This window comes from Montipora foliosa, chromosome 4 (genome assembly GCF_036669935.1).
Source record: "Montipora foliosa isolate CH-2021 chromosome 4, ASM3666993v2, whole genome shotgun sequence".
Lineage (NCBI taxonomy): Eukaryota > Metazoa > Cnidaria > Anthozoa > Scleractinia > Acroporidae > Montipora > Montipora foliosa.
In genome coordinates this window covers 8,909,027-8,921,526 of record NC_090872.1, presented here as the reverse complement: position 1 = coordinate 8,921,526, position 12,500 = coordinate 8,909,027, and the positions used below count along the sequence as shown (strand labels likewise).

Here is a 12,500-nt window from a genome sequence, read left to right as displayed (position 1 = left end):
CAACAATTTGGTTTGGCTCATCATAAAATTGGCCTTAAGTCCCCGTTCCTGGTATTCTATTTACACTGCCGATTTTTAATTTGGAGTTGTAGCGGACACAACAGAGCTCTCGACCAGCAAAAAGGGGTAGCCGCCTATGGTCCGTACCTAGTTTTTAAAAGGTCCAGACAAAGTTTTTTCTGTAGTGTAAATGGGCATAAAATTCTGGTTGACACGCAGGCTTCTCTGAAAGTGTCGGCTAGACTCGAAATGAGGTGGCTAAATACACGTCGGTACGTCGGTCGGTATTGGTACTCCAATACTAGGGAGCTTAAGCAACGACAACGGCGACGGCAACGAGAACGTCACGAATTTGCATATTTAGTGGGTAAAAACAATAGCTTTGCACGCCCTGCACGTGCGCTTTTCACTTTTGTCCATTTCTTTGCCGTCGTCAGCAAAGCAAAAACGTGAAATAGCCAAGTTTTTGGTTTTATGAAGAACGTTAGCACATTTTCATTTTCTCTCCTGAAATGGAGTGCCGTTCTGACTGGTGTCATCTTTGAGGAAATACCTCACCCTTGTCATATTAAAAACGTTGAAATAGTCACGAAGCGATTACAGTAACGTAAATTTACTACTAGGGACTTAAGATCTACTAGTAGGGAGTTAAAACAAAAGGGACCTTAAGATCTACGACGGCGACTTCAACGAAAACGTCACCTCGAAATATCACTTTGTTTTGTCATAATTCTTTCGCTGTTATTCTATCTCGTTCACTTCTTACAATTTGGGCGAAGTATCCTAAAAATAAATTGGTACGAGCAGTTACAAAGTGAAAATAGAGAATGAAAGTTTCTCTGCTGCATGCTCACGTTGTAATCAAAACCTCAAATTTGGAAAGTGCACGTCATCCTTATGCAGAGTACCGCAAGAATCCGTCCTAAAATCCGTGCCGCACTTGCAGCATGATTATTTATGCTATTTTAACCAATGATATCACTGTTTTGCGCCGTTGCTGTTGCCGTCGCCGTCGTAAAATCTGTCTTTGCCATACTCCACAAAACAACAACAACGTGAAATCACCAAATTGTAGGTTTTGACGACAACGTGAGCATATAACAATGAACCAATCATTTTCTATTTTTACTTTAAAACCGTTCGTACACATTCAGTTCCAGGATGTTTCGCCAGTATTATACAACGTGAACAAGACGGAATAATCGCGAAATACCGACGATAGCGCTAAGTTAGTTACATTTTGGAGCGAAGTTTTCGTTGCCGTTTTCCTTGCTGAAACTAGGGAGCTTTAAGGCCGGGACACACTAGGCGATAAGTCGCAGCGACAGGTCTCTGCGACAAGTTGCTCCATGTGTACTACTTGCAAAACAAGTCGCTGCGACACGACGCCTGTTCGGTGCACACGCAGTGATCTCGCATGAGGGGGAATGTGAACTGGTTTTCTAATTCAATATGGCTGACCATATGACGCTCTCTCATTGGTTCATTTATATTTTGTCGCAGCGACTTGTTGCCGGAAGTGTACACACGATGCGACAACGCTGCTTTCGCTAATTTTGTCGCTGCGATAAGTCGCACGAATTCAAACTGGTTTGAATTCGTGCGACTGATCGCAGCGACAAAATTCTGCCGCAGCGACAATGATTTTTCCTTAAAGGCCGGAACACACTAGGCGATAAGTCGCTGCGACAGGTCGCGGGGACAAGTCGCCGCAACAAATCGCCTTGTGTGAGACGGTTAATTTCTTGAAAATCATTGTCGCTGCGGCAGAATTTTGTTACTGTAAATCCATTTTCCAAGGCCTTTACTCGCTGGGTCACGAACGACTTAAGCCGGTGTAACACGGTGAAACGTTTTGCTGAAACTTTCTGAAAGCGCTGCACCGTGTAAACTGGAAATGTTGTTACTAGATTCCCGCAAAACAAGTCGATACTAAGTTCCATGGCCTTTGCGCGTAAGTTGGGGTTTCTGATTGGCATAGGCGGCGTAGCGTAACAAGATCGAGTGACACCAGTTTCATGAAGTGGTGTTACACGGTGAAACTCTTGCTTTTGTCACCACTGCGATCGTTGCAGAAGTAGAAAGCGGTTCTACTTTTCCCGAAACTTGTCACACAACCGAACTTCAACAAAGTTTCTCGAAACCGACCATGTTACACAGAGCAACGCTTGCTGAAAGATGTCTCGCAGTGCCTTTGCCTATATATTTCAGCTAAAGTTTCAGCGTGTAACAGCAGCCTTACGCGGCAAATGGAAAAATATTGAATAGTAACATTATTGTAAAAGAAACTATTTTAGCTTAGGTGGCTCAATGTCTACGGACATCAATACATTGGAGGCATCACGTAAGCTGGCGGGGGACTGGTTCGAGGATCATCAGCAGGTGCAGCGTGAGACGGTGGGGGTGGCTCGTATCGAACTAAAGGGCTTCTCTTCCCATAATCCACTTCGTCGTCGTCGTCGTCGTCGTCAGAAGATACTGGTTGATCAAATGATGTCTCCGACATGTAAGATGGTGGTTTACTAGGGTCATCATTAGGCAAGACAAGCGGTTTTCCAGGTATCGGCTTAAGTTCGATCTCCTGTCCAAGGATAATCGGTTTTCGCTTCTTGAACGTTCGTTTTTCATTGAATGGTCTTGGTCTTCGTCGTCTGCAGTACCAAATCAGAAGAACTACAAAAACAACTACCAAAACAACGACAAGAAGACCGACTAGAACGTGCTTGTACCACAAATCGCTTTCCTGATCGTGAGTTTGTTGTGCGGGAATAATTGTCGCTCCGCCGTCAACTTCGGACTCATTGCAGACTCCCAGTCTCCTTTGGCTGCCACTTTCAACCGGAAAACCTTCCAAAGCATCTTTGAATTCCTCTCTGATTTCGCCATTGATAAATATTCTGTTTGCGACGTATTCAAGCTTTTTCTCGTCGCAATTGTCTGTCGGAAGCGAGTCGTTTGTCCAAGTCATAATTACGGAGCCCGGTGCAAATTCTAATACCCTTACAACTGATCTGTCCAAGTCGCCAAAATAAGCAGCAATTTTCTCAAGCAACAGAAGACGCTGACTCACGTTGCGACTAAAAGAGAGAAAGTCATTTGCGACTCTAATTTTCAATTCCTGCACAACCGGTTTTTCGGAAGGAACCACAAAAACTTCAAAAGCGTCAAACGCCAAGGCACCTTGGCTATCCTGAGCCTGCAATATGAAAGTCTCGCCCGTTACTCCAGAAGGAACATGCGCGCTCAAAGGAAGGCCATATATGGTCTGGGTTATGTTGTCGAATTGTAGCCAGAAGTCCGACGGAATGCTTGCCCCTGATGCAAAGATTATTGAAAGGGACAGACCCCGAGTGTTCGCTTGGTCTTCGCTGTCGTAGAAAGTGTCGACGGGTATTGCAAAAATTAGGGCTTTACCCGCGGTGACACTTATCCGCCCCATGTCGTTGTAAAGTTGCGGGGGAGAGTTCGGAGGCGCTGTGGTTGGTCTAATGATGCTTGAAGATGGCATGACGCTGAGTGTCACGACAGACACGGTTGGCGTTAGCATCGGAGTCGAATTGGATGAAGGCAGAATACTAGGGGAACTTTGAAACATACCTAGAATGGAATAAAAAGAAAAGTGTACAGGGAATGTTTGGAATGATATTTTGCAGTTAAAAACCACAGTTTGAGAAACTGTTGCTGAATCAAACATCACAAAGTAAGTGACGTCGGCATTATTTTGCAATAGCTGTAGCTAAAACCGCAGTTTAAGAAGGATTCTAAAACAGAATTTACAGGATAATATTTTGTAGCTAAAAACACATTTCGAGAATTTTTAGTATCGTAAGAACGTAAAAAGGGCAATAAGTACCTCAAAATTTTCCACGAAACTATGGAAAGTACTTGAGAGATACAAGAAGTAAAAAGTGGAAGAAAATAAGAAATATGACAATAGTTTAAGGAAAATGAAGACTTACCTTCCATGAAGGATGAAGAAGCAAAACTTGAATAAGCAATAAAAGAAAGTAGAAAGCAAAATAGAGAGGAAAAAGCGAAGAGAACTTTGAGGAGGATAAGAGATTGCGTGACTTTGCAGAATCGTGAAGTTAAGAGAGCGTGACAATGACGCGCGAGTGCGAAAGTGGAGATTAGCTCTTGAACGTGCCGGACGTGAGGAGAGCTAGTGGGAGATCTAAAAGAACTGCTTACAATGTTAAACTTACTTGAAACAAAGGAATCCGCACTCGAGACGCGAGTCGAAATGCGGCTAATAATACTTGTAGGCTTGACCGACACTTCAGATGATTTCCCAAAGGACGAAAACAACGAACTCGTTTTTATTGAAGACAACGTTAGAACTGAGAGAGAGGAGCCATGTATGACCCTTGTGGAGGTAATTTGACTGCGTCGCGATGAGTAAACTCTTGTCACTCCTGGCCAACGTCTGGAACCAGACAACCGCCTTCGAGATGTCAATAAACTTGGCTGAACTGACATTGTTAATGACACCGTTTTGGGAGAGGTGTCCGACGACGGACGGAAGGAGAATGGCGTGACAATGCTATGGAATGTGGGTGTCACGCTTCCTTCTACACTGGATGTCACCACTGGTGTTGATGTCAAAGATGTCACACTTGCTGTTACCCTTGATGTCACGGTCAATGTATGGGTTTTTGGACTTTTTGTAACTATTGCAGAACTGGCAGAGAGTGGTTTTGAAAGAAATGAATCGACATTCGTATGTAGGCTCAAAGTCACACTTGAGATCTGAGACGTGACGCTAATGCCCCTACTTGAAATCACAGCGGATGTCCTCAAAAAGAATGCCCTTGATTTGAAACTCGTGGTTAAAAAGGTGAAGGTGTTTGACGACGGATCGAAAGAGAATAGCGTGACAGTGCTCTGGAATGTAGGAGTCACGCTTCCTATTACACTGGATGTCAATATTGGCGTTGAAGCTAAAGATGTCACGCTTGCTGCCACGGTTAATGTCTGACTTGGTGACGACGTCAGGGTTTTTGGACTCTTCGTAACTATTGCAGAACCGACCGAGAGGGGCTTCGAAAGAACTGACTCGACATTCGACGGTTGGCTTAAAGTCATACTTGAGACCCGAGACGTCACGCTAATGGACCTCTTTGAAATCACACCAGATGTCGTGCTGATTTCCAGTGATGATGTCACTTCTGTCGATTCAACTCTCGATGATTGCAGGGTCAAACGGGTCAAAATTTCTCTGCTGGATACTTCCGGCGTGACACTGCCTCCTGATAAACTCTTATTTTGAAGTAAGCTCTTGGTTTGCATGAGTATTGTAGACTGCGGCACTGTTACTAACAAGCTTGTGACGGTTGAACCATAAGCTTGAGCTTTTGTTGTTTCTTTGCTGACAGAACTTTGTACAAAACTGCGCGTGACTAGAACAGTGCTACTTTCTCCGGTGACCACGGGCGTGACAGATAAAGCGTGACTAGACGTGAAAATGGTGCTCCGTTTCTGAGACAAAGACGATGATTGCATGACCATTGTTATCCTCGATCCATTTGACACAAGAGAGAAGTCCGTTTCCATGAAGGTGCTGCTATGCGCCACGAGTTCACGTGACCTGACAGTGAGAAAACCTTGAGGAGAAGAAATATTCGTAGTTACAACAAAATGTCACGAGGAACATCTGCTTCGAAATTGAGATTCGTTCGAACAATTTTACAGCTAGACCATATCATCACAAAATTTTCAATGTTTTTTAAACCTTTGGCATGCACATTCTTTCAAGAATAGGCGAGAGCGTTAGCTAAAGTGAAAACACACTGTTATTAGCGTATGATCAGAAATATAAAAGAAATGAAAAAAGAGGATCAGAAAAGACAGCAGAACAAGATCACCATGTATGCGTGACCAGTCAAGTACACTGCGTGACAACCCATAAGTCCAACTCCACACAAATAAAGTACGTTGAAACAAAGACTTTTGAAGTTTCGAGAGATCAAAGCGAAGAAAAGTTTTTGCGAAGCGACGCATACAGATAGTTTACTGGGTGTTTAAAGTTATAGCGTGCCAAGTTACGGTGCTTTGGTGGCGCGAACAAATTGAAATCTTACCAAATGAAGAGGTCTTGTTTGCTGGGGTGACTGTGGTACTTAACAGGGAAGAGCCTTTAGGTATCCTGCCAGAAACATCAACAAAACTGCTGTATATGGCCGTCGTGGGTGAGCTTCTTGTAAAAACAGGCGTTAAGGTAAAAATTGCGGAAGCAAGTCCAGTAAAACTCGTTAAGGTTGACACATTTTGGGTGGATAAGCTGCTCGGTGTAACAGTGACAAAGATTGGTGTTGACCTTGAAGTGGTCAGTGTTTCTGAAACAGAAGTTGGCACTGCGGCACTGCTATTAATTCCAAATCTGGAACTGAGGAGAGGAGATGATCTCCCACCAAAGACACTCAAACTCGAAGCGAAGATTCTACTTGTTGGTTGAATAGTGGTTAGGATTTGCAAACTTGTCCCGGACAAAACTGTAATCGATCTCGTTGCAGTCCTCAGACTTTGAAGTGCTAGGGTCGAAGTGACAATAGATGACTTGTTTTCAAAGCGAACGGTTCCTCGACTGACAACTGTTGATGAAGCCACAAAACTTGTTGCATTCACACTGCTTTCTACAACTGAGGCGGAGGCTTCAAACAAACTGCTTGAATCCCGCAACAAAATGGTAGATAAGGGTAAAATTTGTTTGCTGAACGGCGACACAGCAACAGACGGTGAAGTAGTTGGAAAGGATGTACTGGAGCTGGGAACCAAGGTCGAGGACTTTCCAGCTGGTGTCGAAAAAAATGTGAAAAGTTTTCGTGTTGTTATGGAATGAACTGACAAGTTTGAAGGCGTTGTCACAACGCTTGACGAACTTCCAAGTGTTCTTGGAACAGTGGTGGAATTCCCACCAAAAAGTGAACTTGTAACAAAGACAGATGAATCCGACGTCCTTGAGCCTGTAAATTCTGAACGAAACGAGGAAAGTGCAGCGAAGCTCGCAAACGAAGGTATGGACAATGAAGGTGAATTTGAAATCACAACTGCGCTACCATTAATAGTCTCACTCGATATGCCAACTTCAGTCGGGGTAGTAGAAAATGTTCCGTTCCCAGTCGGCCTAAGAGAGGGCGACAATGACCTACTGATTTCAGACGTTGAATTCACCAGAACTGTGGATGGTAAGCGTAAAACAAAAATAATCAATAAATAAAAATTTTAAAAATGAATTTCGACAACATTATCCACGCAGTTTTGGAGCATGCAGACGGGCAGCTGGTCTCTTGAGAAGGTTTTACGATGTCCTTTCCAAGGAGAAAATACTTAGACGAGAGGCAAACTTTTGGCAGAGGTGTTACATGTAGTGCAATCTTTGAGCAAAACATTTTGAACACCATTCCTGCCACGCTGTATTCATGCCAGGGCGACGAAAAACTTCGTCTAGTGCTGTTCCATGCGTTGTCTCATTCGTCAATGCCGGTATGATAATCCCCACCATCACTTTCAGCTCCGTTTAGATACACTACTAGACGTTCATAAAAAACAACGCTACCTAAATTTACGAATGAAATGATAATTATGTGAAATGAATCTTATATTGAACTGCGGATATGAAAGTAAGTGAAGCTACCACAAGTATACTATAGTATGAAATCAGGCAGCTTCTGCAGGTACCGGAGCAGAAATTAGGTAAAACGAAAGATACAAAGACAAAAAAAACAACTCCAAATAAAGACTCATCCCAAGTGACCAAAACAACAGTGCTTTCCGGTACCTGCAGAAAGACCCTGAATGAAGACTAAATGAAGTGAGGCTACAAAAATTGGAAGTTAAAACATGTTGATCATTAAGTTAAAAGCAATTCGCAAGCATCTCTTCAAAATGTGCCCTCAGTAAGTGTTTTTTGTTTATAGCTGAAAGCAATTAAATTTCTCACAGAAATGAGCTTTATGCGGAATTATTCGGAATTATTCGGAAGACGTCTCTTAAGTTCATAAATACTTTTTACGATTAGTACCTGGAGGAAAAGGTTGAAAAAGATGAAAAAGGAACCAGAATTTTGTTAAACTCCAAAATGATGTTAGGTTCACCTTGTTACCAGATTCACATTCAGACATGGTTCAATGCTATTCTGCTTTAAAGGTTAATGAATACATGTAACTTATAAATTCACTATTCAAGACCCAGACTTAAATTTTAATAACAGTAATGATTAAATCAGATCGTAATTCTGAACGTTTCATGCGACAATTATACACAGAATGATGAAAGGAAATGGAAAGAAAAGAATTCATGATTATAAATTTGTCAGCAAGTTAATGAGTAGAAGAAAGTAACAGGAAGGTTTTGCTGTAAAGAACAGCAACTTTATCTTCAGACTTGGAGCAAGCACTCCCTTTAAAGATTGCGAGATCCCACAGTGACATTCCTTGTTTTTGCATGTCGTTCCAGACCTGATAGCAGGTTTAAGCAGGACAGGAAAAAAGAGTTACAATTGAACTTGTAAGTTTATAACATAAGATTGAATGCGTTAGATTATATCAAAAGAAGTGAAATGTATTTTCATTAAGAGAAATGATCTAGTCAACTCAGTTTTTAATAAATTAACTCATTAATTAACATATTATTAATATTTAAATCAATAATGTTGTTGACAATATACTACTTAATACCAAATGCTTCATTTATAACAAGATAGGGGAAATATTTGAGTAGAAATGATCCAGTTACCGTAACTCTATTTTTTAAACTACTTAAGTTTGATATACTGTCTCGATCTTTTAACTTTATTTGGCTGATAAGAACTCATCTTATTTATAAGGACCCAAGGCAGGAAAATTAACTCTGGGATAAGTGAGTTTGAACAGAAGCTTGACGTGTACTAAAGCGGCTTCATGAGTGACATACAGAATTTTTACAGTTTTAACATTTTTTTTTTCAAGTTTTAAAGGTATCTTAGGTGCATCAAGCATGAAGATGGGATTTCTTTATTGTTTTAAATGTGCCATTTCTAATTTTTCTAAGACTTTTAGCCTCTACACCAATAATCCAACCTCTTAGAATTAGAAAAAGTAATAAAATTCTACGCAACTTAGGGTTCGTAGTGGGTGCGGTATAAATTAGGGAAACTGCAATCACCAAAGTATATGCTTATTATTTTCAATAATTTTATTAATTAAAACCTTTTTGCACAAACACACTATCACATTGAAACTTACCAAAACTTGTGTTAACAGATGTTTCCATGCTAGAAAACAACAACAACAACAGCTCAGTTAATTGTGAATCATAGCATAAGAATATTATTCAGCATTTGAAGCAATGAAGTTTAGTACAAGATGTGTGAATTATTAGTATTACTGTACCTATCCACAAGGATCTTCAGCTTAAGATTAAACTGTCTGTCACAAAAGTTATTCCTCTCACCTTCTAAAGTTCAAACTTGTAACAATGGGTGAAGCAGTCAAAGACGAAACGGCAACAGCTGTTGATGAAAAATTGGGCTGCATGGAAGAACTCGTGAGGTTTTCAACAACTGATGCAGTTGCAGACACTGGCAAAGTAGGGCTTGACAACCAGAAGAAAGAGCTTGACAACATTGTGGTTGAACTGTGAAATGATGAGGCAACAAAAGAACTTGCGTTGGTAACAACACTGCTCATCATTGGAACAGTACTTGTATGTCTTGGTGTTAGTTTTCTTGTTGTTCTGTTACGAACAGCTGTGGTCTCCATTTCACCAAATATGGAGGATGTATTCCCCTTTACTGTTGTCTCAGATAGAGTCAAAAAGCTTGAAAATGGATTTAGTGATTCCAACTTTCTCATACTTGTGCTAATGTTATTCAAGAATCCAGTTGTGAGAACAGATGAGTTGATAGCAAAGGTAGTTAACAAACTTGGCGATGAGGACAACATTGTTGTTGATAAATTTAACTGTGGTGTGCTGGTTGTTTCCAATGTAAACTGAAGTGTGGTGAGATTTGGGGAACCACTTGACAAGACACTAAAAGATGAAACAGGTGCAATTGGCACACTGAAAGACACAAAAAACGAAAATGTCCTTGACACTTCTGAGCTGTTCATTTGTGAGACTGAGGGAGGTAAAGTCTGAGATGAATAACTCGTGGGGAACATGGAAGAAGTTACCAACCTTGTACTGTTCAATAAAGAGACTGCTGAAACTTGCGACACAAGTGTTTGACTTGGTGAAACTTGAGTGACTGACCTGTTCATTATACTTGTTGTCGAAAGAGATAAACTGGAGATAATAGAGGAAGAGACACTTTTAGTTGTAGTTATAGTTAGTGATGGGGTGGAGAATGAAGATGCCAAGGTTAAACGTTCCATTGATCTGCTAATGTTTACAGCACTTGATAACAGAATTTTTGTTGTGCTTAGTGGCTGAGTTGACACCCTTGACTTTATATTGATGGCAGATGAACTAACACTTGTTGTGTTCACTGCCAAACTTGACACATTCGTAGCAGACAACAGGATTGTTGAACTGTCACTTGATACAGACGTCAGTATTGTCGTCGGTGATATAATTACAAAAGTAGACACACTTGACCTCGTTGAGGGTGGAGAACTAGATGGCATTGGGGTAGGTGTAGCAGTTACACCCATAACGTCTCTTCTAATTCTACGTCTTGCTCGTTTTCTCTGGGCCCCAGATATAACATGCCATCCAACAACAGGGACACCAAGTAGGGTACTGATGGTTCCATCTTGGGCATCTGCATCAAGCTTAGAGAGTGGTAAATCACTAAGCTTGATAGCACCACACCCTATGAGCCATGTCAGCAAACTTCTAGACCCCTTGGCAAATCTTCCATCCCCTGCACCGGCTGCAATCACTGCTGGACTATCAAGCTGATCAACGATTGGATGAGATGCATGTCCAGAGAAGAAACTTACTCTGTCTGAGGGCATGCTAAGATGCTCAGCCATCTTAAGAATCATTGTCATTCTTTCGTGACCATTCAAACTCTCGACATCGGCATTCAATACTGCAGTTCCTTGAACAACTTGTGCACCAGGGACTCAAAGGGAGCGTGACACAGGCTCATCATCGTCACCAGTAGCTCCAGTACTAATGTAAACTGACACTGGAAGTTGTTCTCTAACAGGTACAACCTTGATGGAAAATGACCTTGACCCACAAATATGAACTCTGGCATTTCCTTCTCCCATAAAGGCGACAACCAAAAGAATGTATGTTCCTTTATCCTTCTCACTTGGGACACCATAAAGTTGTTTCTTGTCACTGTTATATGCGAGCCAGTTTGATAGAAACCTGTCTGCACTCTCTGAAACCTGAAATGTTGAAGTACAGGAAATAAGTGGCATATTAATATATTGGCAAGGTTAAACTGTATGTCAGACAATGACTGAGATTCAGGGGAGCATGAAATTGAGACAAATACTATAATGACAGTCACGGTGAAATATCGAGTACATGCTACATACACTTGATGAGAAATTGATGATGATAACAACAATGTTGATAATAATAATGTAAGTTATTATTAAGCAATTGAGCTGTGACCATCGACAAGGGGCCTGTTTCTCAAAGGTGCCACAATTTTCTCTGTTTCTTAAAAAATGGAGAGCTGTTTAGCCATCAAACTCCACAATCATCTTGTTTTTTGTTACCCTGAAAACATGTTCCCTTTTCTCTAGGGGTCTGCTTGCCTGCTCCCAGATCTAGACCCATGGGAATTTTTCAAATCTACAATCCTGGCCTGACTGTTGGGACAATTTCCGCTTCCCCTCCCCCCCCCCCCCCCTCCCCCCATTACAATGTTGATTTTTCATGGTGTCTGAAGTCAAGAGTAGTTCATCTATTGCATGAATGTTTCAACATTGTCTGCGGGGAAGAGGGGGACGCAAAAAAGGCAGCAAAAGAAGAGCATGCATAATGCTCATATAGTTACGATGGAAGCATGTACAGTTAAGATTCTCTAGATACTTTTGGGCCAAATTTGACAAGTGTCCCAAAGTCTTTTGACCAGGATTGTAGATGTCTGGAAATGCAGTTTTCAACATTCGTATGGTAAACTGAGTGACATCGGTGGTTACGGCCCTATGCCTTCCACCAGTTTGTCCCAGGTGGGTTATTAAGGGCCTAATTGTCAATTGGCATAGAAATAATTCCTTTCAAAACAACACAAATCAAAGTATGTAGAGCATACATGGTTAAAGTGACAAACAACAGAGCAAAACTTTGAAAAACTGTTAGGCTGAACAGTTTTCAAAACACCGCTAGCAATCCATTTTAATCTTCTTTAATTTTACCCATTCCTGCTTCCTTTTGCATTTCCTGTTTTATTCAAACCTTTCTTCAATGTTTTAACCCATTGACTTCTGGGGGTTCCCCAATGATGAGTAAAATCGTCTGGCATTAGACAGCGTAAAATGCTGCCTTTTTGGGTGCAGGGATGGCACAGTGGTGAGAGCACTCGCCTCCCACCAATGTGGCCTGGATTCGATTCC

The 12,500-nt window shown here is 41.4% G+C and overlaps 1 protein-coding gene across 1 annotated transcript in view; it reads right to left on the bottom strand.

Annotated features, from left to right (window-relative positions):
* Positions 1-2,177: 2,177 nt before the first annotated feature.
* The window catches only part of LOC137999736 (uncharacterized), a 12,502-nt gene continuing 2,179 nt past the window's right edge, over positions 2,178-12,500 (bottom strand). The window contains 6 exon segments of the mRNA XM_068845613.1: positions 2,178-3,597; positions 4,206-5,603; positions 6,081-7,175; positions 9,222-9,250; positions 9,430-10,038; positions 10,156-11,321. Coding sequence (XP_068701714.1) covers positions 2,324-3,597; positions 4,206-5,603; positions 6,081-7,175; positions 9,222-9,250; positions 9,430-10,038; positions 10,156-11,321 — 5,571 coding nt within the window. The 3' untranslated portion in view covers positions 2,178-2,323.